Source organism: Mobula hypostoma, chromosome 4 (genome assembly GCF_963921235.1).
Source record: "Mobula hypostoma chromosome 4, sMobHyp1.1, whole genome shotgun sequence".
Classification (NCBI taxonomy): domain Eukaryota; kingdom Metazoa; phylum Chordata; class Chondrichthyes; order Myliobatiformes; family Myliobatidae; genus Mobula; species Mobula hypostoma.
The window spans coordinates 100,718,692-100,744,105 of NC_086100.1; the positions used below are offsets into that span (position 1 = coordinate 100,718,692).

Here is a 25,414-nt window from a genome sequence, read left to right on the forward strand (position 1 = left end):
ACAACACCCAATCTAAGATAGCCTTTCCCCGAGTAGGCTCAAGCAAAAGCTATCTTATAGGCATTCAGCAAATTCCCTCTCTTGCAATCTGACATTAACCTGATTTTTCCAATCCCCGCCTTGCATACTGAGGTCCCACATTACAATTAGACTAGATTAGATTATGAGGACATGCAGTCCTCTTTTATTGTCATTTTTTAATGCATGCATTAAGAAATGATACAATGTTTTCCAGAATGATATCACAGAAACATGACAAACTGACTTAAAAACTGACAAAAACCACATAATTATAACATATAGTTACAACAGTGAAAAGCAATACCGTAATTTGATAAGAACAGACCATGGGCACGGTAAAAATCTCAAAGTCTCTTAAAAGTCCCATCATCTCACACAGACGGTGAACCTCCAGCACCGCAAACTTGCTGATGCAGCATCCTGGAAGCATCCGTCCACAGTCCGACTCCAAGTCTCTCCGACACCGAGCACCGAGCAGAATCTCTACCGAGCGCTTCGACCCCAGCCCCAGCGGCAGGCCATAGGCAAAGCCAAGGACTTGGGGCCTTCCCCTCTGCAGATTCTCGATCGCACAGTAGCAGTGGCAGCGAAGCGGGCATTTCATAAGTTTCTCCAGGTGTTTCTCCGTACTTCTCACGGCTGTCTCCATCAAATCAGGATTGTGCACGGCACCCTAGTTAACACATATCGATATCATTCGCAATGGCCGCGCACGCCACCATCTTCTCCACCCTCCTTGTGTCAATACCCTCATTATGTGCCTTTTCCAGCTCCCTTAGCAATCTTAACCCCACATCTTGGTTACTATTTAGAGGCCTATATATGATTCCCATGATCTTTTTTTACCATTGCAGTTTACTGCTACTTTTAGTAATTTTTTTGATATTTCAGTATTTTTCTTTTTTTTATATAAAAGTATCTTTGCTATACAGAATTGCTCTAATTGTGCCCAAGACCTGCACAGTACTGTCTCATTCCTGTGTGCCTCCTTGTCACCACTTGAAATTCTGATGGTTTTGGAGCTCGTTGATTAGTAGAGGGTATGATGGTGTTGAATGTTGAGCTGTAATCAATGAACAGAAGCCAATAGTTTTACTATTGTCCAGGTGATCCTATCCTGAGTGGAGAGCCAGTGAGATTGCATCCACTGTAAACTGATTGCAGCGGGTCTAGGTCCTTGCTTAGGCAGAAGTTAGTTCTGGCCATGACTGACCCCTCATCACAGCTGATGTGAGTGAAACTGGGTGATAGTTGTTGAGGCAGCTCACCCTGCTCTTCCCAAAACACTGGTATGAATTTCACCCTCTTGTAGCATGTGGAAACCTCCAACTGCAGCACTGACAGATTGAAGATTTCTTTGAACACTCCCACTAGTTGGGTGGCACAGATTTTCAGTGACCTGTCAGCTACACCATCAGGGCCTGAAGCCTTGCAAGGACTCTCCCTCGAAAGATGTTCTGACATCAGCATCCAAGACAGAAGTCACAGGGTCACCAGGTGCTACTGGGATTCGCACAGGTGTAGTTTTATTCTCCCTTTCAAAGTGTGCATAAAAGGCATTAGGCTCATCCGGGACTGAAGCATCACAGCCATTCATATTAGGTTTTTATACTCTTAACATTGCCTTTTGTAGGTCATTCCTGGACTTCCTGTACAGTTCTGGGTCACCAGTCTTCAATGTCACAGATCTAGCTCTAAAACAGACTACAAATCTCCCGGTTCACTCACAGGTTTTGGCCTTGGTGTGTCTGGTATGTTTTCGAAGGTACACACTCATCCAGACAGGTCTTGATGAAGTCAGTGACCATCTGGCATATTCACTCTGATTCAAAGATAAACCCTGAATATTGTCCTGTCCACTGACTCAAAGCAGTCCTGTAAGTGCTCCTCCACCTCCCTTCACGGTCCTCACCACTGGTGCTGCAGTCTTTAGTCTCTGCCTGTGTGCTGGGACAAGAAGTACAGCCAAGTGACCGGACTTCCCAAACTGTGAGCATGGGATGACACCGTAAGTGTTCTTGATGGCGGTTTAACAATGGTCAAGTGTGTTGGCTCCTCTGGTTCCACAGGTGATATAGGTGATAGTTGTTCAGAGACTTCTTCAAGCTGGCTTGGTTGAAATGCCCCACAATGATAGAGAAAGCATCAGGTGTGCTGTTTTGTAACTGCTGATTACAGTGCTCAGTTCCTCCAAAGCCTGCATGACTTTGCCCAGGGATGGAATGTACACCACTCCCAAGATGACTTCTTCAGCAGATAAAATTGAAGCCTAGAAGTCCCAGGCCGGGTAGGGATTGAGATAGAACCACCATGTCTGTGCACCACAATGAGTTAATCATAAAGCATACTCTACCTCCTCTATTTTCAAAAGATAGAGCTGTCCTGTCCTGTCTTTGCGGAGAATAGTGAAACTCTCGGTTTGCAGCACTGCATCTGAAATGGAAGGAGTGAGCACATTTCTGTAAAGTACACAGCAGTCCCTCATGTCCCTCTGGTACTAAAATCTTACTCTGTGGTCTTCAATTTTATTTTCCAGAGACTCTATGTTCGCCAGCATGATAGTTGGGAGTGGGGGCGGGGAATCTAAGGCCTCTGCTTAGCTGTAGCCAGCAAACCTTATGTTTTATGTTTTTATGTTTTCTTAATGCGTATCTGCACTTGACACCAGAGTGTCTGCCATCTGAGGTTTGCCAATTGAGGATTGAGAGACTTTTTAAACTTCTTAAAATTGTGTTGCTTACAGCTGTGATTGTGAATTTCACCTGTAGTAGACCTAAACAATAACATTTGATGATTCCCATCAGGGCTGCATGCAGAGAGTCACCACTTATTGGCACCATCTTAGGATCTATTAGGATTTATCCAATAATAGGGAATTGCTCCAAAACTGTTACCAATTCGGATTTCAAAGGAGTCCAACATCAACCTGCAATTAGAGAAGCATATGCTGGTGTCAACTTCAGTGCAGAAATTTTGAATTTCTTCAGTATTAAGTGGAAAATGCTAACATTTCCAAAATCAGGCCATTAAATTCAAGATTGGGAGAAAGCTATGGTCAGTTGTCAAATGTAAAAATAGCTAATTTTATTAAACAGTAGAGCATCTCCATGTCACAATGAATATCCAGTGGTCTCTTGATTTCAAAATTATTAATCCAATGAAAGAGCAAATATTGCTAACTACAATTACAGAGGCATAATAGCATTGTTTTGTTTGCATATTAAGTCATTGATTAAATAATATAAAACAGTCCATTCCAGACATTAATTTAAAAGTTTCACTTTATCCTTCAGTACTTTAAACTTGGGGTTACAGTTTATCTTCTTAATAAAAGTTGCTTGGAGTTCTGCTTCAGATTTGTAGTTACTTTCACCGATTTCAGCATAGTACTGAGACAGAACCTGTCAAAGGATCAGAAGAAAATGTAAGAGGGGAAGTACTCAAGATCACCAGAATCATAGAGTTGTGAAGCAGAGAAACTGACCCTTCAGCCCAGCTCATCTATGCTATCCAAGATAACTTCCATTTGGCTGCATTTGTTCCATATCCCTTCAAACTCATCCTGTTCATTTTTTAAAACATTGCAATTACACCCAACTCACAGCTTCTTCTAGCAACTTGATCCAGATACCCACCACAGTGTGGAAAATTAATTAGTTCTCCTTCACCTTAAACACGTGCAAACTCTAGTTTTAGAATCCTGTATCCTGGCAAAAAGACCATGCCCATCCACCTTATCTGTGCCCTTCATCATTTTTTGAACCACTATAAGACCACCGTTCTGCATCATTTGCTCCAAGAAAAGTGACGAACATCTCCTCATAACTCACGCTCTCCAGTTCCAACAACATCCTGGTCAATCTTTTGTGCAGACTTGCTGGCTTAATCATGGCAACCAGAACTATGCACAATATTCCAGGTACGATCTCACTAATGCTCCATACAGCTTAACATGTACAAGAGTCTCCCAACTCTTGTACTACAAGCAGCACTGAGGACTATATTGGCTGCCTTTCTGTTTACCCTGTATATTTTAGCTGGGTGTATAAAGGGAGGAAAGGAGGATGAATACAAGGCCCTGGTGGAGGACTTGGCTGAATGGCGCAAGCTGAACTGTTTGCAGTTCAATCTCAGTAAGACAAAGGAGATGGTGATGGACTAAGCCTGTACTGCTCCCTGTTACCATTGATGATGAGGACGTGGATGTGGCGAGGACCTGCAAGTACCTGGGGGTGTACCTAGATGACAAGACTTGAGTGAAGCAGCAACACAGAGGCTGTGTACAAGAAGGGCAGAATTGCCTCTACTTCCTGAGGAAACTGAGGTCCTTTGGAGTATGCAGGCCTCTTCTTGACACGTTCTACTAGTCTGTTGTCGCCAATACAATCTTCTATGTGGTGGTGTGCTAGGGCAATGGAATCAATACGGGTGATGCCAACAGACTCAATAAACTGATTAGAAAGGCTGGCTCTGTTATAGGAGTCAAAGTTGACACATTGAAGGCTGTAGTAGAACAAAGGACCCTATGGAAAATCTTGCAATTCTGGAAAATATTTCTCACCCTCTGCACGGTGCCTTGGCTGAACAGAGGAGCACTTTCAGTAATAGACTAAGACAACTGCGCTGCTCCAAAGAGCATTCTTACCCTCAGCCGTAAGGCTCTATAATGTCAACCTATAGCCAGTGAAGTGATGGACCCCCTCCTTCTAGGCTGCTTAAGATAATTTACATTTATTTATTCTTCTTACTTCTCTTCTATATTTGTATATCTGTGCACTTGTAATGCTACTGTGGCACTGTAATTTTCTTTGGGATCATTAAAATATTATCTATTTACCTACACGCAATATATGCTACTTTTATACTTTATGCCCCATATGATGAAGGCCAGGATACCTCTTCACCATTGTCTAATTGTCACAACTTTCAAGGAACAACATACTTGCACCCTTAGTCTCTCTGTTCTGCGGCACTCCTCAGGGACCTATCATTTAACTTCTCAAAGTGCATCAATCTGGTCCAAGTTTAACCCCATCTGCCATTATTTTTCCCAGTTGATCAAGGTCTTGTTGCAATCTGAGACAACTTTCTTCACTGTGCACCACTCCACCAATGTTCTCATCCAAATTGAGAATGTATATGCAGGGGACCCAGCTTTTAATCTGAAAAGCAACCCTGCACTATCACCATTTATTTCATAGTACATATTTACATTTTTAAAACCATGACGAAACGTACCTTTTTCCTTAACTTTTTAATTGAAATTTCTTGCTCTGGAGATTGTCGTAGAAGCATCTTGATTGTTTTCTTCCAGTTGAATTTTCCTGAAATAAATCAGAACTCACAAATATAGTATCATCTAGTTTATGAAAAATTATTAGCTCAGATTTTAGTGAGTGGCACCACCCACAAAATTGCTGAGAAAATCTTGTGCCAAAGTTGCCAAGTTTTATCCAGGTGACTGAATTATTATTGACATTGATAATCATTCAAAATTTGCAGAATCAGTGAGCAGACACCATATAGTACAGGGGTCCCCAACTTTTTTGCATTGTGGACTGGGGACCGGTTTAATATTGACAAATTGACAATATTCTTGTGGACCGGCCAACTTGGGGGGGGGGCTAGGGGTGCCAACGGACAAGAGTAGCAGTCCAATGCGTTGTTTATCCAGAAAGACTACAATGGCCATGAAGCCTTGCGCGAGCACTAGTACGCATGCGCGTCGTGAACCTGCCAATGCCCGCCCGCCAAGCAAATCCTTTTTGGCGATTCTGTTCATGGGGGTGGGTGTTAATCACTACTGGAATATAGGCGATAAGTGGGTAACAATTTTGTTTCTAAAAGGGTTTATCTAACAAATTTAATATTAAACACACAGCGCATATTTTCCTCGCATGAATACAGTGATAAGTCAATTCTCAGGGGAGCTTGAAGTGTTGAACGAACTTCCAGTAGTAGTGGTAGAGGCAGGTTCGATATTATCACTTAAAGAAAAATTGGATAGGTATATGGACAGGAAAGGAATGGAAGGTTATGGGCTGTGTGCAGGTTGGCGAGACTAGGTGAGAGTAGCGTTCGGCACGGACTAGAAGGGCAGAGAACGCCTGTTTCCGTGCTGTAATTGTTATAGGGTCACTTATAAGTCAATAGCATCATAACATTTCAAGTAACATTTGGATATTAAACACACAGCACATATTTCCCCCGTATGAACATATAAAATCATTGCAACACACCAATATCGCTGAATCAGTGGGAGCCCTGAGCTTGTTTCCCTGCAACAAGACGGTGCCATCGAGGGGTGATGGGAGACAGCGATACTCGAAGGGGGTTCCTTATGTCCAGTCTATTCTGCAGTTTACTTTTCGTTGCATTCATTGCAGAAAAATGTTGGAAATGAAAGTAACGTTTTCAGTGCTTCCGTGGCTATCTCAGGATATTTAGCCTTGACTTTGATCCAAAATGCCGACAGATGTTATGTCAAACATACTTTTCAGCCCGTCGTCATTTGCAAGCTCGAGGAGTTGATCTCCTTCCCACCCTGACACGGATGACGCGCGGGTCACGACCTCGCATGCGTAATGGCTGATCGGTGGTCGTGACAGGGAATGAGGAAAGGTGCAGCTGACTCATATCGCTTCCTCGCGGCCCGGTAGTGCATGCTCTGCGGCCCGGTGGTTGGGGACCGCTGATATAGTACATTCAACAGGAGCTTGCAAAGGTTAACTGGGGGAGACTCTCTGCAGATAAAGGCAAGTAGGATGCTTTAAAAGTGACACGGAAGAGCTCAGGGCCAATGCGTTCTTGTGAGATTAAGGAACCCTGGTTGACAAGGGATATTGAAGCTCTGAACAGGAAAAATGAGGCTTATGTCAGATACAGCCAGTTGAGTTCAAGAAAATCCCTAGGGGAGAATGCAGAGAAATCACAAGAGTAAATAGAGGACATGAGATAGCTTTGGCAGACAGGGTAACAAGTCCGGGGTCCACTTTTATACACTGTAAGGCCACCGGCACCTCTTTTGTAATATGGATACGTTCCAAGTGCTGCTCTCTCTAGGCTGCGTGTGTGCAGCTGCACAGTAACTGAAATGCTGTCATGCACATAGCCTCTGTTGCCATGCAGCTGGAAGTTTCTTTTATAAGTTAACATAATTTTGATATACATGTAAGCGTACTAAGAGTAAAAGGAGATGGGCAAGGTCATATACCATTAGAGAAGATTATAGAGCTAGGGAGTTTAGGGAAGAAACATGATGTCTTGGAACCAATGTTCCCTCTAATTTTTATTAAATAGCTGCAAAGGATACAAATGAAACTCAGCAAAAAGAATCTTGCATGTTTCATAAACTTTCTCTAGTGTCGTTATTATAAATCCATTGTCTAAAAAACACCGTCCAGATTAATTTCACATCCAGATGAAAGATACATCTTAATCCTCATTAGGTCATCTAAAATTTTGAACTCCTAGCCTGTTTCTGGACTTACATTTTAATCCTTCTGATTTCCATTTTGTGTTTATTGTTACAATTTGTACCAGTGTTATAACTTGAAACACCGACAATGGAAATACATTGAAGTTCAAAGTAAAAATTGTGCTATGTTATTTAGAAAATTTCTGAATTATATTCATTAGTATAATTAATTACTTGGAATTTCAAAATTCTATAAGTGTATAAAGTGGGCAGGACATAGAAAACTGAGGGTGGCTAATGTTGCGACTGCAAGAATAAGATAAGGAAATCGAGGCCAGTGAGCCCAACATCAGTAAAACACAACTTATTGGAGGAGATTATAACTGACAGGATATATCTGCATTTGGAAAAGCAAGGACTGTTTAGGAATAGTGAAAATACCTCGTGCATGGCCTCCCAGAAGATCACAACCTTGTCGCAGTTTGGAGGCTTGTATACCTCAATTACCCAGAAGGCTACGCTTGCTGGAATCAGGACTTTATGCTTTGGCTCTTGGTAGGGTCACCAGTGACAAACAGGTCAAAGGGTAGAGGCCAGACTAAGAGGGGACCACTGATCCTTTAGGTTTGGGGCTTCAGCTCAGGGCTAACAATCTAAGTGGTAAAACAAAACTGTTATAGAAACAGCAATGAAGCATCCTTCTACACAAGGCCGTAAGACATAGGTACAGAATTAGGCCATCGGCCCATCGAGTCTGCTCCACCATTTCATCATGGTTGATCCATTTTCCTGTCAACACCAACCTCCCGTCTTCTCCCCATAACCTTTCATGCCCTGACTAATCAAGAACCAATCAACCTCCGCCTTAAATGCATCCAGAGACCTGGCTTCCACAGCCATCTACGGCAATGAATTCTACATCTGAGTGGCCAAGGACAGACAGAGATGGAGTACCTTCATTGCTGTCCTAAACACTAGCAGTGTTAACAAACAACCTGCTGTTACTTGTGGATGGAAATCATGTCTCACAAATTTAATTGTGTTTTGAAGAGGTGACCAAGAGGATTGATGAAGGCCAGGTGGTAGGCACTGTCTAAATGGACTTAAGAAAAGCATCTCAGAAGGTCCCACTTGACAGCCTGGTCCAGAATGTTATTTCACATCAGATCCAGGCTAAGCTACCCAATTGTCATGGTGGCAGGAGTCAGTGTTAGAGCGCTGATTCTCAGGTTGGGGCCAGTGACCACTGGTGTGTCAAAGGGACCCGGGCTAGGTCAACTGTTGTTTGTTATTTGTACTAATGATTTGTATAAGAACACAGTTGGAATGACTGGTAAATTTGCGGATGACACAATAATTGGCAGTGCAGCGGCAGTGAAGGTTATTCAAGAATGGAACAGCACCTCGATCAACTGGGGAAGTGGGCAAATGAATAGCAGATGGAATTTACCTTGGACAAATGTGAATCATTACATTTCAGCAAGTTAAACCAGGGAAAGACTTACACTGCAAATGGCAAGAGCCTGGAGCACCTAGGGGTACAAGTGGTGACACATATAGCATATAGCATGCTTGCCTTCATCAGACAGCTCACTGAATACAAGAAGTGGGAAGTCATGTTATAGCTCTATTGATGAGATCATATTTGGATTATTGTGTGCAGTTCTGGTCACGTAGCTAAAGGAAGGATGGACAAGGAGCAGAAAAGATTCACAAGGATGTTACTGGGACAGGAACCATGAGTTTTTGGGATCATATTCCAGCATCTGCAGTCTCTTGTGTCTTCTGAATGGACTGGGACTATTTTCCCCACAGTAAGGGGTGATCTTATTATGCTTTTATTTCTTTGATAGCCACATTATCTATTGATGAATTTCTTGTTGGTGGTGGTGATGTTGATGTAGGGGATTCAGCAGTGATTAAGCCGTTGAAAGCCAAGGATGAAAATAGAAATGCTGGAAATATTCGGCAAGTCAATTATATTGTAGGAAGAGAAACAGAGTTAACCTTTCATCCGATGTAAGAAATCCATGCCAGTCATTAGCAGTGCAACTCATTTTAGTAATAAGAAAATTCAAATATTGTAATTAGATTTGAACCATTTAAAACACATACATACATCAATTTCATCCACACCTTCAACCTGAAATGTTACTTCTTTCTCTTCCCACAGTCATCACTTGATCATTGAGTATTTTCAGCATTTCTGTTATTATTTTAGACTGCCAACAGCTGCGGCTTTTGTGTGATTGTCATGGAGAAGTGGTTAGATGGAGATCCTTGACGGAGATAGTCGTTGCCTTGCATTTTTGGGGCATAGATGTTATTTGTGACATGCAGGAACAGATTTCATCATTTGTTGAAGAGCTGCAAATACCTGGCTTTATCTCATCATTTTCTTCCACTTCTTCAGTTTCTGTAATTTCAACTTTCTTCTCTTTAGATTTGGGTTCACCTGTTTGACATATGCAAGAAGATATTAAGTCAAAAAAACTTGTAGTCTAGAATAATGTGTTAGAGTTGGCCATAATTAGAATGCAACATTTTGCATACTTTAAAACTGACATCAGAGTTAATATTGCACGCAGAGTACATATTTTTACTTGAGCATTTTTTAACTTATGCAATCATATTCTCCTCGTGATGTAAACCAGAAATACACACAATAGTCCAGCTGTGAATTAGCCAATGTTTTATAAAACTCCATGGCAATCTCCCTGCTCTTATACTCTAAATCCCAGCTAATGAAGGAAGAATCCCATATACATTTTTCACCCTATTTACCCATGTAGCCACCTTCAAGGATTTTTGGCATTCTAAGTTCCCGTTGTTTCACAATATTCGTAAGGACTATACCAAATGTCTGTATACTTCCCTTATTTGACACCAGTCCCTTAAAAAAAAGTGTATTACCTCATGCTTATCAACATTAATTCCATCTGTCACTGCCCCGCCCAACTTACCAGCTAATCAATATCATTCAAACTTAAGACTACCATCCTCACAATTAACAATACCAGCAATTTTTGTCATCTATAAATTTACTGAATATATTTGCTGCATTCACATCTATCACTAATGTACGCAATAAAACAATGGATTCTGAAGCTGTGGTCACAGCTTCTAATCTTAAGGTATCTTCCATCATCACTATATGTTTTCTATTATCTTGCAATTAAGCAACTTAGCTTGGATCACATAGGCTCGAATATTCTGCACCAGCTTTCCGTGGGACATTTGGTCAAAGGCTTTAACGTAGCCAATATAAACCACATCAACCTCACTGCTATCATTAATATATTTAACTACCTCTTCAAAAAACTCCATTGCATTAGTTAAACAGGCAAATTGTGCTATCTCTGATCAACCCGTCTTTCCAAATATAGAATAATCCCGTCCTTCACAATTTTACCCTATAATTTCCTTACCACTAACAACAGACTAACTGGTGTATAACTGTTTGGTTTATTCCAGTTGGCCTTTTTGACTAAGGCTACCACATTTACTGTCTCGCTATTGTCTGGCACTTCACCTAAGTAGATATGTGTATCTCCATCAGGGAACCACCAGTCTCTTTCCTTGCTTGGGACAGATCTCATCAGATCTTAACAACTCCTTTTTAATCTCGATGTGGTGTACAATTCTACTGTCTAAATAAATCTAACTGAATTATTCAGTTAAAACTTTATTTGTCCTCTGGTTCCTCAGAAAGTTTGCACCAAATGGATCTCACTCTTTTCCCCACATCCTCTTGTTCTTAATACATTTATAAAATGCCTTACGATTTTCCTTATTCTTACTTGCCAGTGATACTTCATGGCCCCTCTTTGTCCTCCCAATTTTGCTTAAGTATTCACCTTACAAGGTCTACGATCCTGAAGGCCTAAATGTATAATATAAAGGTGGGGAGCACTGATATGCGGAGGGATTTTGGGGTGCAAGTTCATAGCTCCCTGAAACACAATTAAACTAAGTGGTAAAGGCAGCATATGGCCTACTTGCCTTTGATTGGTCAGTGAACAGAGTATAAAAATTAAGGAAGTCAACTTGCAGCTGTATAAAACTTTGGTTAGGCCATACCTGGAGAGCAGTTCTGGTTGCCACTTTGCAGGAAGGAGGTGGAGGCTTTAGAAAGGTAAACCTGGATGTTGCCTAGGTTGGAGTGTATTCGCTACAAGGAGAAGTTGGACAAACTTGGGATTGTTTTCTCTAACGTGTCAGGCATGCAAAGGCAACCTGACTGATATACAAAATTATGAGGTATAGATAGCATAGAAAAATAGCAGATGTAGATTTAAAGAGAGAGATGAGAGGTTTAAAGGAACATTGAGGCAAGTGGGAGGTACCTGGAATGTGCTGAAGACGAAGTGGTGCAGTAACATATGAGAGACATTTACATCGGCAGATGAACAGAGAGGGGATAGAGCACTATAGATCCCCTGCAGCCAGATAAGATATTAAATTTACTTTATTGAGGGGCCTGTTCCTGTGCTGTATTGATTAGTAATCCTGTGTAGCAAGGAAAATTTCCATAACAAGATAGATTGGCCCCAAATTTCACGTGTGTGCTCCCAAACTCCTGCTTTAATTTTTATCGAGCCTTTTGGAAAAATGACATAAATATTGGTTTACATTTCTTATGGGGTTACTTTGTCTGTGAACTGGAGTTGCAGAAGGAATATCAAGTGACATGTTACTATGAAAGAAAAACTACAAAATAAATATCATTAACCAAATAATGCTGACGTAGTAGACGATACAGTTTTCACATTTGTATCCACATTTCATTAAAGATCATAAAAACATTAATTACCTTCACTGGATGATTTTGCATGCTTTCGTTTCCTGCACTTCACGTTGCCCTGTACGTTTTCACCATCCTGCTGCCACATCTCTTGTACATCTGTGCCATTTTCTTCTATTCCACTTGCATCACACCCATCATGCCTTATTTTAGATTTTTTCTTCACTTTCTCTTCCAATTGATTTGTTTTGTTATGATCCAAACAATTTCCATCCTTCAGCTGTTTCGTTTGTTTTTTGGATTTCTTTTTCCTTTCTTCTTTTCTTTCCCGTTTGTTTTTTTTCTTCTCATTATTTTCTGCTGCAGAGACCTGATCTGAGTTTGCTTCTACTGATTCCGAAGGACCTTTACCATTCTGAACGTGTTTCTGATTTTGTTGCTGGCTGTTTTTATCCTTTAAAAAAAATGTATACATCATGTAAAATCAAGTTACAATCACAGAGTTATTGCTGAAAAAACGTTATTTTCTGTGATAATTTTATAGCCTTACGACCAAGTTCTTACTTTTAATATAATTTCTTAAACTTCTGTGTTATATATCACCAGCTTATGCATTCACCTATGATAATTGTGAATTCTCTATCCACATGCTCTTGGGAAAAAGTTCAAGTTTCCACTACTCTGTTTGTATATTTCATTCATAAGACCTTGAACTACTTTAAAAAACAATGCACTTTTGTCCAGAGTAATATTCTCTGACGCCTTTAGTCTCCCTTTGTAAACTTATATTTTTCCAATGACATTCCAGTTGTTGACTCAAATTTCTTGTTTGCAAATTAAGACTGGATGAACAAAAATTTCCTCCCAATTCACAGGTGGCAAAATCGAAGCAGATCTCTTTCATTCCTGTCAGAACACCCAAGCCAGGCTTCCTGGTTTCTCCAATGAAGTAATGCATCGAGATGCAGTCTACTTGTGGTCAGTTTAACATCCATGCCTACACGTAGTTTATCCCAAAAGCACTTGGCTCCGTACTGCCTCTATAAGGGCCATCATTTTAGCCCTCAAGCCACTTTGAAATTTACTGCCTTCTCATCCCTCTTAACTCACCAAAAATTGCCAACAAGGGTGGAAACCATTCCCAAAGTAATCCTATCATCCTTATCCTCTCCTTAATTATTTTATTTTCGCTAAAGGTTTGAAGGTAGGTAAGTCACCAGGACCAGATGGACTGCATCCCATGGTTCTGAAAGAGGTAGCTGAGATTGTGGAGGCATTTCAAGCATCACTAGATTCTGAAAAGTGCTCCAGAGGAATAGAAAATTGCAAATGTCACTCAACTCTTTAAGAAGGGAGGGATGCAGAATAAATTATAAGCCAGCTAGCCTGATGTCAGTGGCTGAGAGATGCTGGAGTCCATTATTAAGGATGAAGTTTTGGGGTACTTAGATGAACATAATCAAATAAGCCAAAGTCAGCATAGTTTCCTTCAGGGAAAATAACAGGTATGATAGACAAAGGAGAGATAGTGGATGTTGTTTACTCTGATTTTCAGAAGGCCTTTGACAAGGTGCTGCACATGAGGCTGCTTAACAAGGTAAGAGCCCATGGTATTACAAGATACTAGCATGGGTAGAAAGTTGGCTGAATGGCAGGAGGCAAAGAGTCGGAATAAAGGGGGCCTACTCTGGTTGGCTGTCAGTGACTAGTGGTGTTCCAAGGAGTGAGTACTGGGACTGCGTCTATTCACATTATATGTCAACGATATGGATGGCAGAATTCAGCAGGCCAAGCAGCATCTCTAGGAGGAGGTACAGTCGACGTTTCGGGCTGAGACCCTTCATCAGGACTAACTGAAGGAAGAACTAGTAAGATTTTGAAAGAGATCTGAAAGAGAAAAGAGAATCTGAAACGTCGACTGTACCTCTTCCTAGAGATGCTGCCTGGCCTGCTGCATTCACCAGCAACTTTGATGTGTGTTGCTTCAATTTCCAGCATCTGCAGAATTCCTCGTGGATGGCGGAATTGATGACTTTGTGGCCAAATTTGCAGATACAAAGTTAAGTGGAGGGGAAGGTAGTGTTGAGGAAGCTGGGGATCTCCAAATGCAGCGATCCCCAACCACCGGGCCGCAGACCAGTACCGGTCCGCAAAGCATGCGCTACCGGGCTGCAAGGAAACGATATGAGTCAGCTGCACCTTTCCTCATTCCCTGTCACGCACTGTTGAGCTTGAACGCACGCGAGGTCATTACCCGTGCGTCATCCATGTCAGCGCGGGAAGGAGATCAACTGCTCAAGCTTGCAAATGACGGCGGGCTGAGAAGTATGTTTGACATAACATCTCTACCGGCATTCTGGATCAAAGTCAAGGGTAAGTATCCTGAGATAGCCACGAAAGCACTGAAAACGTTGCTTCCATTTCCAACATATCTCTGCAATGAATGCAACGAAAACCAAATTGCGGAATACACTGGACATAAGGAACCCCCTTCGAGTATCGCTGTCTCCCATCACCCCTCGATGGCTCCGTCTTGTTGCAGGGAAACAAGTGTTCAGCCCAGAGCTCCCACTGATTCAGTGATATTGGTGTGTTGCAATGATTTTATATGTTCATACGGGGAAAATATGTGTTGTGTGTTTAATATCCAAACATTACTTAAAATGTTATGATTCTATTGACTTACTTATATAACCATATAACAATTACAGCACGGAAACAGGTGATCTCGGTCCTCCAGTCCATGCCGAACGCTACTCTCACCTAGTCCCACCGACCTGCACTCAGTCCATAACCCTCCATTCCTTTCCTGTCCATATACCTATCCATTTTCCTTTAAATGATAATACTGAAACTGCCTCTACCACTTCTACTGGAAGTTCGTTCAACACTTACTTCAAGCTCCCCTGTCCTCCCCTGATAATTAACTTATCACTATATTCATGCAAGGAAAATATGCGCTGTGTGTTTAATATTAAATTCGTTAGATAAAACCTTTTAGAAACGAAATTGAGTATATTAGCCACTTATCACCTATATTCTGGTCGTGATTAACCCCCCTCTCCCCGAACAGAATCGCCAACAACGATTTGTGGCAAAAGATGGGCACGTACACCCATGCGCAGGTGACGCATGCGCACAGGTGCCCATGCAAAGGCTTCATGGTCATTGTAGTCTTTCTCGAGGTAAACAACGTATTTGACTGCTACTCTTGTCCGTTGGCAACCCTACCGCCACCCCCTCGCCCCACCCCGGGTCGGCAAGAATATTGTCAATATGAAACCGGTCCGCAGTGCAAAAAAGGTTGGGGACCCCTATCCAAAAGGACTGGACAGACTGGGAGAATGGGTAAAGAAGGGAAGTGTATGGTCATGCACTGTAGTAGAAAAGCTATAGGTGCAGACTTTTTTTTAAAAACACGGAAAATTCAAAAATCAGAGGTGCAAAGGGACATGATTAGCTAAAGGTTAATTTGCAGGTTGAGTCTATGGTGAGGAAGGCAAATGTAACATCAGCATTCATTTCAAGAGAATGAGAATATAGGAGCATAGATGTGAATCCGAGGCTTTATAAGGCATCGGTCAGACCGCACTCGGAGTATTGGAGCAGGTGAAGGCTCCTTATCCAAGAAAAGATGTGCTGGCATTAGAGGGTTCCAGAGGAGATTCACGAGAAAGATTCAAATAATGAATGGGTTAATTTATGAGGAGCATTTGATGGTTCTGGGCCCGTACTCACTGGAACTTAGAAGAACAAGGGGATGTAGAGAGGATGTTTCCTATAGTGGGGAAGTCTAGGATCAGAGGACACAACCTCAGAATAGAGGGATGTCCATTTAGAACAGAGATGAGAAGAAATTTCTTTAGCTAGAGGGAAGTAAATCTATGGAATTCATTGCCACAGACAGCTATGGAGGCCAAGTCATTGAGTTTATTTAAATCAGAGGTTCTTTGTTAGTTAAGACATCAAAGTTTACAGGGAGAAGGCAGGAGAATGGGGTTGACAGGAATAATAAATCAGCCATGATGGAATGGCAGAGCAGTCTCGATGCACCGAGTAGTCCAATTCTGCTCCTATATCCTAGTTACTTTGTGATACAGCATAGAATAGACCCTTTCAGCCACACCGCCCCAGCAACCCCTGACAAACCAGATTAACTCCAACCTAATCATGGGGTAATTTACAATGACTGGTACATCTTTGGACTGTGGGAGGAAACTGGAGTACCCAGGGAAAACCCACACATACTTTTCTGTAGCCCTGCACTATATTCTTTCTTACATGCATATCGTCTTACACTTTTGATTCTTTCATCTCTTAATTAATCTACTAGAACTCCGTTGGGAAATAACAGTGGAAACTTACGTAATCACAAGAAAAATGTGCAAACTCTATACTGAAATTATTTGAGCTCAAAATCAAGTTTGGATCCTTACAGCCATGATGCAGAAGTTCTAACTGCAGTCACCAAATGATTTTACGCTTCCAAAGTCCTTCCAGTCTAGCTGTGTAGCACAAAAGACATTGACTCTAGTATTCCTTTCTTGGTTTCCAAATTTGTTCAGGTCATTGACTTAACTTTCCTGGGAATTCCCAATTCCCAAAACTTCATTTGCACCATGGTTCATCCATTGAATTATAATGTTTCATTCTTCTTTTACAGCTATTCAGAAGATAATGTCTGAAATTACACTTGCTAAACTAGGACGGGAGAGTCAAACTATTTTCCTGGCCTGAAAGCTGCTTACAGTCCAACAAAGGAAACAAACTCCTTAATTAGTTTTATCATATAGATTAATATTACAACTAGGGTCAAAAGCTGTAACAGTTCATTGGAATTGTTGGATTTGAAACAACTTCTACCCAGCATCCTGTTAGCAAATGTAATCACTGGAGAACAAGATTGAAGACCTAAAGGCAAAAATGCCGTATTGGAGGAAAATGAGGCATTGCTTTGTTGTCCGTTTCATGGAGACATGGCTCACTCCAGACATGCCAGATATGTTAGTAAGACCCAAGGGATTCTCAATACACCTGATGGACAGGACTTCTGATTCAGAGAAGGCAAAAGGTGGGAGTTTGTGTTTCATGTCAAACTCTTTGTGGAGCTCAGACACAGCAGTCCATGACACTCTTGTTCCCCCGACTTGGAATATCTGATGATTAAGTGCCAAACATTCTACTTACCAAGAGTTCTCCTCCATGATCTTTACAGCAGTTTACATACCACCAAAGGCAAATGTTAAGCAAGCACTCGATGTACTGAGTGCTCTGATGAGCAAACAGGAAACAGCCTATCCTGAGGCCTTTCAAATCATTGTCAGGGACTTCTATCAGGCTGCTTGAAGAAATCTCAGCCCAATTATCATCAACATATCACCTGCAGCACTGGGGTCTCCACACACTCGACCATTGTTATACTACAATTAGGAATGCTTACTGTTCCATGCTGAGATCGCATTTTGGGAAACCTGATCACTTGGCTGTCCTCTTCCTACCTGCATACAGGCAGAGGCTAATGAGCAAGGCTCTAGAGATAACAGACAACAAAGAGATAGTTGCAGAAGGCTGAGGAGTGGCTATGAGATTACTTCAAGTCGGTAGACTGGGCCGTGTTCAAAGACTGAGGGTCTGAATGGATACACCATGGTTGTCACGGACTTTATAAAAAGTCATAGATGAGTGCGCCCCCACAAAATCATTGTCTTTCCTAACCAGAAGTCTTGGATGAACCATGAGGTCCACAATCTGCTGAGGGCCAGATCAGTGGCATTCTCAGGTTTGGCAACTAAGTTAAATACAAGAGGTTCAGATACGATCTCCAGAAAGCCATTCCAAGTATGAAGTGGCAATTCTGGACCAAACTTGAATCATTGAAGGATGCTTAACGGGTGTGGCAGGGCTTGAATGCTATCGCCTCCTATGAAGTGAAACCAAGCGGCATAGGTGACAACACGGCTTTGCTTCCAGATGAGCTCAATGCCTTTTATGCTCGCTTTGACCAAAACATGGAGGCACATTCATGAACTCCTACAGCCCCCAATGGCACTGTGATTTTACAGTGATCTCACGTCCGAGGCCGACGTGAGAGCACCTTTCAGGAGAGTGAACCTCCAGGAAGCATCCAGCCCAGATTGGGTACCTGGCAGAATACTAAAGGCCTGTGCTGATCAACAGGCTGGAGTGTTCACTGATATCTCTAACCTCCTGCTTTGGCAGTCTGAAGTACCCACCTGCTTCGAGCAGGCATCAATTTTCTGGTGCCCAAGAGGAACATGGTAACCTGTCTCAATGACTTTCGTCCAGTAGCACTTACATCCAAAGTGCTTTGAGAAGTTGGTGATGAAACATTTCAACTCCTTCCCGAGAAGTGACTTGGAACCACTCCAATTTGCATACAATCACAACAGGTCCAAAGCAGATCCCATTTCATTGGCTTTCACTCAATCCTGGAACTTCTGGACAGGGAAGTTGCATACATCAGGATGCTCTTCAATCAATACAACTTGGCATTCAATTTATATCCCCTCAAAATAAATCATCAGCTTCAAGCCCTAGGCCTCAATACCGTCTAGTGCAACTGGATCCTCAATTTCCTCACTTGCCCAGTCAGATCGGCTGGGCAACAACACCTACTCCACAATCTCCCTCAGCACAAGTGCACCACAAGGCTGTGTGCCTAGCCCCCTGCTCTACTCGCTTTACACTTGTGACTGTGAGGCTAAGCACAGCTCCAATGTCAAATCAAAAGTGGCGATGAATCAGCATATAGGAGGGAGACTGAAAATCTGGCTGAGTGGTGCCACAACAACAACCTCTTAGTTGATGTCCGCAAGGCCAAGGAGCCAATTATTGACTTCATGTGGAGGAAACAGGAGGTCCAAGAGCAAGTCCTCATTAGGAGATCAGAAATGGAAAGGGTCATCAACTTTAAAATTCCTCGGTGCTACCATTTCAGAGGATCTGTCCTGGGTCCAGCTCATAAGTGCCATTACAAAGAAAGCAAAGCAGCGCCTCTACTTTCTTAGACGTTTGCAAAGATTCTGCATGTCATCTAAAACTTTGACAAACTTGTATGGATGTGTATTGGAGAGTATATTGACTGGTTGCATCATGGCCTGGTATGGAAACACCAATGCCCTTGTATGTAAAAGCCTACAAAAAATAGTGGATATAGCTCAGTCCACCAAGGGCAAGGCCATCCCCACCAGTGAGCACAATTACAAAGAATGCTATCACAGGAAAGCAGCATCTATCATCAAGGACACCTACCACCCACGTCACTCTCTCTTTTCAATGCTGCAATCAGGAAGCTGGCACAGGAGCCTCAGGACTTGCACCATTAGGTTTAGGAATAGTTATTACCCCTCAACCATCAGGCTCTTGAACCAGAGGAGATAACTTCACTCAACTCCATTCGCTTCATCACTGGACTGTTTCCACAACTTTTCAAGGTCTCTTCATCTCATGTTGTCGATGTTTATTGCTTATTTATTTATTATTATTATTATTTCTTTTTCCTCCCTTTTTGTATTTGTAGTTTGCTGTCTTTTGCACACTGGTTGTTTGCCCATTCTGTTAGACATGGTCTTTCATTGACTCTATTGTTTCTTGAATTTACTATGATTGCTCGCAAGAAAATGAATCTCAGGGCTTTATATGGTGACGTATATGTATTTTGATAATAAATTTACTTTGAACTTTGGAACTCCTATCGGTTGAAATACTGGGATGATTATGGTCTTAGAACTAGTCAAGTGGTGAAAGATAGTACAAGTTATACTGCAACTGTGTCTGTTTAAATTACTTTTGCACCTGTCGGGACTTACTTTACTAACAGCAGCAGCAAAAATCTCCCACACTTGTTCCTGCAGAGTCTCATTTTTGACCCTCAAACTATTTTTCATCCAGTTCTGCAACAAAACACACAAGTTTTAATTATTGGCAATATCATTCTTATGCGACTAAAATGTTGTATTATTTTTGAAATCTTCAATTCCTACTAGTTATGGGTAGCTTCCTAGTCGAAAGCATAAGATAAATTTAATTATGGAAGGTTTTCAAAATAATAAAAAAAACTTGCTTACAAATCCACAGAAGTGAAAACTTATGACAGGCAGGCACTTGTAAAATGATTTCTTTTAACATATGATGATTGACTGGATGATCATTTTAGTTTCAGATTTCCAACATTTCCATACATTGGATATAAAACAAAACAGAACTTAGTCTACAACAGTGTCATTATGTTAAAGAAGCAAAAGACATTTAAAATGCCAGGTGTTTCTGACTGTAGTCTAAAATGGATGAGCACATTCTAATCTGCAAAATCTCTTAAAGACAGCAGAATAACAGAACATATTACATAGTACAAGGGCATTTTTACATGAATAAAATCACTAGGGACACTGCAGAAAATCTATTGACTTTTCTTTTAGGGTTAAGAAAGTGGTTTGCATCTTTCAAATATAACCATTCTGAACAAATTCCAATGCATTATACTAAATTACCATTTACTGATTAAGAACCCAGAATTCATAACAGTACAATATGTAGCAATTATTCAGCCAATACCTTAGCATAATTACATTACTGGTAAGGAATTAAATTAAAAATAGAGGAAACAAACCTGAAACTTGGCTTTTTTTTGTGGTATGTTCTCATAAGAATTCATTAGTTCTAAAATTTCACGCACCCTTGGACTAACTTTTGAGTTGTTCATTGCTTCATGGATTTTCTGTGCACGTGGAAAATAAAGGCATTATACTGTCACAATAATGGAGACTGCTTTTATCCTTTGTGCACATTACACCACCCACTTTCAAATCAACTGGTAAGTGCAGAAAGAGGGCAATGATTACAAGCACAGAATTAACCATCTAGTTTAACCAATCTTTGGTGGCACTTATTCTCCACTTAGGTATCCTCTCATCTGCTTTTGCCTCACACTTACCAGCATAATAATATGATAGTGTGAATTCTTTGTCTGAAACTCATGAAGGTCAAATATGACCCCAAGACCACAAAAATTCAATGGAGATATAGATTCAGTGGCTAGGCAACAGAATTTGTGACAGCAGCCAGTGACGAGTCCTCCCAACATTTAGTTAGTGGAGATATCTGCACATATAGTGGTATCTTAAACAAACAGTCTGAGAAGATTAGAGTTTAGAGTTAGTAGAGATTCAAGGAAGTGGTGGTGATTCATTCTTTGGGGCACACCTCTGTTTCCATGGATGGTTGCAAAGAAGTATTTCAGGATGTATATTGTATACATTTCTCTGACATTAAATGTACCTTTGAAATACAGCTGTTTGTCATTAATTAACAGATAATGTCACTGGTATTCTCTTGTTGATGAGGATGATGTGGCCAGGAGGGGGTAGCAAGGTGATGGGAAACAGAAGTGGAATGCAAGGAAGGATTCAGAGTTTCAGAATCTGGTTTATTGTCATATGAATAAATACATGCACAGGTGCAATGAAAATCTTATTCACTGCAGCATCAGACATAAAGCATCATATACGCTGACTTCACTAGAAAACAAACTAAACATAAATTCTTCTTAATTTTTCTAAAAATCACAACCAAAAAATGTAAATTTTAGTGCTAAGTGGTAATAGCATTGCTAAGCTGTAGTGATTAGGTTTATGCCAGTTCCTTCAGTCAACAATTGGTTCTTCACTTTTACTTATTTTGAGTGAGAGGTTGTTGTAACTTCACCACTCAACTAGATCACCCACAGTTGCAAGAAAAAGTTCGTAAACCCTTTGCAATTACTTGTTTTCTGCATTAATCATAAAATGTGGTTTGACCTTCATCCAAGTCACAATAATAGACAAACAGAACCTGCCTAAACTAATTACACACAACAATTGTACTTTTCATGTCAACAATACACACAAAATGCTGAATGGGTCATGCCAAAGGGTTTCAGCCCGAAACGTCGACTGTACTTTTCTCCCCCATAAATGCTGCCTGGCCTGCAGAGTTCCTCCAGCATTTTGTGTGTGTTGCTTGGATTTCCAGTATCTACAGATTTTCTCTTGTTTGTATATGTTCTTATTGAACACATTGTGTAATCATTCACAGTCCAGGCTGGAAAAAGTTATGTGAACCCTTGTATTTAATAACTGGTAGACCTCCTTTAGCAGCAATAACCTCCACCTCAGTAGCTGCTGATCAGACTTGCATAATGGTGAGGAGGAATTTAAGACCATTCCTCCATACAAAACTATTTCAGTTCATCAACATTTCTGGGATACCTTGCATGAGCCCTCCTCAATTCGTGCCATAGCATCTCAAGGTTGGTTAAGGGCTGGACTCTGACTTGGCCATTCCAAAACACAAATTTTCTTCATTTTAAACCTTTCTGTTGTTGATTTACTCTTGTATTTCGGATGATTATCTTGTGGCATCATCCAACTTCTATTAAGCTTCAGGTGACGAACTGCTACCCTGACATTCTTCTGTAAAATGTCTTGATACAATTCTGAATTCATTGTTCTCTCAATGATTGCAAGCTGCCCAGGCCCTGAGGTAGCAAAGCAGCCCCAAACCATGATGCTCCTTCAACCATTCTTCACAGTGAGATAAGGTTTTGATGTTGGTGTGGAGTGCCCTTTTTCCTCCAAACTTAGTGGTTTGAGTTTCTGCCAAGTTCAACTGTCCACAGAACATTGTCCCAGAAGGGTTGTGGATCATCCAGGTGGTCTTTTGCAAACTTGAAACATACAGCAATGTGTTTTTTTGGAGAGCAGTGGTTTCCTCTGTGGTGTCCTTCAAAAAAAAAATCCTTGCTCAGTGTTTTTCTTAAAGTGGACACATGAACAGACGCTTTAGCAAGTTCTATAGATTTCTGCAGGTCTTTTGCTGTTACCCTCGGGTTCTTTTCCACCTCCTTCAGCATTCATTGATTGGAACACCTGACTCCAAAAAGCTTTTGTAGAAGGCATTACCCCAGAGGTTCACATACCTTTTTGAACCTAGACTGTGATTGTTTAAATGATACGCTCAGTATTGACGAGAAGTAGTACAATTATTTACGTTTTATTAGTTTAGGCAGTTTGTGTTTGTCTATTATTGTGACTTAGATGAAGATCAGACCATATTTTATGAGTAATTAATCCAGAAAATGATGTAATTGCAAAGGGTTCACAAACTTTTTCTTGCAGCTGTATCTCACTTCGGTAACCTGACTCACCACCACCTGCGATTCCTCCAGCAAAAGTAGTGCCGACAGCAAATTTGAAAATGGCCTTGGATTTGTGCAAAACCAAACAGTAATTTATGCATTGAGAGAAGAAAGGGTGGCAAAGGTGCATCCTTGAGGTCCACCTGTGTTGACAGTCAATGAGGAGGAGATACTGTTACTGAAATCCTCACTGACTGAGGAAAACAAGTATCCAGTTGCAGATGGAGGTTCAGAGGCCCATGTCTTGAAACTTGATGATGAACTTGGGTGGGATCACCGCATTGAATGCCAAACTGTAACTGATGAACAGCAGCCTGACACAAGAGATTCTGTTGTCCAGATGGCCCAAAGCAGAGTGAAAAGTTAGAGAAATCACATCTGCTCTTGACCTGTTGTGTCAGTAGGCAAATTGGAACCAATTCAGTTAATCTTTGAGACAAGAGCAGACTGGCACCATGATCAACCTCTCAGGCACTTCATTACAGTTGGAGGTTAGTGCCAACAGACAGCAGTCACTAAAGTACATCACCATGCTCTTCTTCAGCATCAGTACACTAGATGCCTTGTTGAGGCGAGTGGGAACCTCAGACTGCAGAAGAGAGTTTGAATACGTCCATAGATACTCCAGCCAGTTGATCTGCACAGATCTTTAGTACTCAGCCAGGTAACCGTCAACATCAATTGTCAAAGTACAGATACAACTTATCAAAAGAGATTCTGCAGATGCTGGAAATCTTGAGCAACACACACACAATGTTGGAACAAGCCAGCAAGTCAGGCAGCATTTAATGAACAGTCTACGTTTTGGGCTAGAGAAACCTTTGCAGATGATTTTTTGGCTACGACTAAAATGTTAAGAATGTAATAATTTAGTGCAGTCTCATCCAACTGGACAATGGCAGACAGCTGATAAGAGAAGGATGAAGTGGACAACTAGGTGAAGAATGCTGACAGTTCAAGGTGGGCAGACAGAGGGTAGCAAGGAGAAATAGATAGATAAAGGTTGGCTGTACGTCATGGTAAAAGGGAACCCAATCGGTAGGATTTAAACACAGAGCACTGGGAATGGTGGGTATGTACTTGGGAGGTTGCAACACATTTGTGGAAGAAAGAGATTGAAATTGGAATGACAGTTTGCAAGAATGGAAAGTCTTAAGATTTGTCATTGAGTAGGATGATTACAACAGATTCGAAAGTGAAGGAGATAGTATCAGAAGACAAAAGTATTTACATTTTTAGCTAGCACAGGAATCAGTGATCCGTAGTGTCATCATAAACAAGAGAAAACCTGCAGATGCTGGAAATCCAAGTAAGACACACACAGAATGCTGGAGGAACTCAGCAGGCCGGACAGCATCTACGGAAAAGAGTATCCAGTCGATGTTTCCGGCTGAGACTCTTCATCAGGACTGTAGTGTCAAGATTATTGTTAAACGGGTCAAGTGGTCTCATGATGGGCCAAGAGGAAGCACAAGGGGAAACAGGAAAGAAACAAGAGAAAGTTGTGAATTTACAGACAAGACCAAGACAAACAGGGAAAACAGGCACAGATTTGAGAAAAGTAGCCTGGTCATAAAACTGGAACTGCTGGGAGAGAAGCTTAAGCTATCAGTAAAATAGTAACTACTGCCACCTGGCTTCCATGTATGGGATACTAATTCCAGATAAACACTTCATACTTCACATCAAAAACAAACTGATCATAAGTCCTGACGAAGGGTCTCGGCCTGAAACGTCGACTGCGCCTCTTCCTATAGATGCTGCCTGGCCTGCTGCGTTCACCAGCAACTTTGATGTATGTTGCTTGAATTTCCAGCATCTGCAGAATTCCTGTTGTTTGATCATAATCTACTGTCTTTTATATATTTAAAAAAATGGTACAAACATTTTATCATAACCAGGCTGAAAAATAATCATTGCTCATGGGTGCAAGATCATTGTATCGCATTTGGACCAAAGTTCTGTATTTTGTTACATGGTGATAAATGAGGTGACAGTTTAATGTGATTAGAGATGAATGGACCAGAGCATGTTCACA

General features: G+C 41.2%; 1 protein-coding gene across 3 annotated transcripts in view; it reads right to left on the minus strand.

The window, feature by feature from the left end:
• Nucleotides 1-236: 236 nt before the first annotated feature.
• lyar (Ly1 antibody reactive homolog (mouse)) overlaps nt 237-25,414 on the minus strand; it is a 39,585-nt gene continuing 14,407 nt past the window's right edge. For 2 of the 3 annotated variants that reach the window (XM_063046308.1, XM_063046307.1), the window contains exons 4-9: nt 20,812-20,919; nt 20,012-20,095; nt 12,252-12,636; nt 9,816-9,893; nt 5,260-5,345; nt 237-3,422 (exon numbers count right to left, since the gene is read on the minus strand). In XM_063046308.1, coding sequence (XP_062902378.1) covers nt 3,285-3,422; nt 5,260-5,345; nt 9,816-9,893; nt 12,252-12,636; nt 20,012-20,095; nt 20,812-20,919 — 879 coding nt within the window. In that variant the 3' untranslated portion in view covers nt 237-3,284. The remainder of the gene's footprint in view (nt 3,423-5,259; nt 5,346-9,815; nt 9,894-12,251; nt 12,637-20,011; nt 20,096-20,811; nt 20,920-25,414) is intronic. The other variant, XR_010017714.1, reaches the window with a different exon arrangement.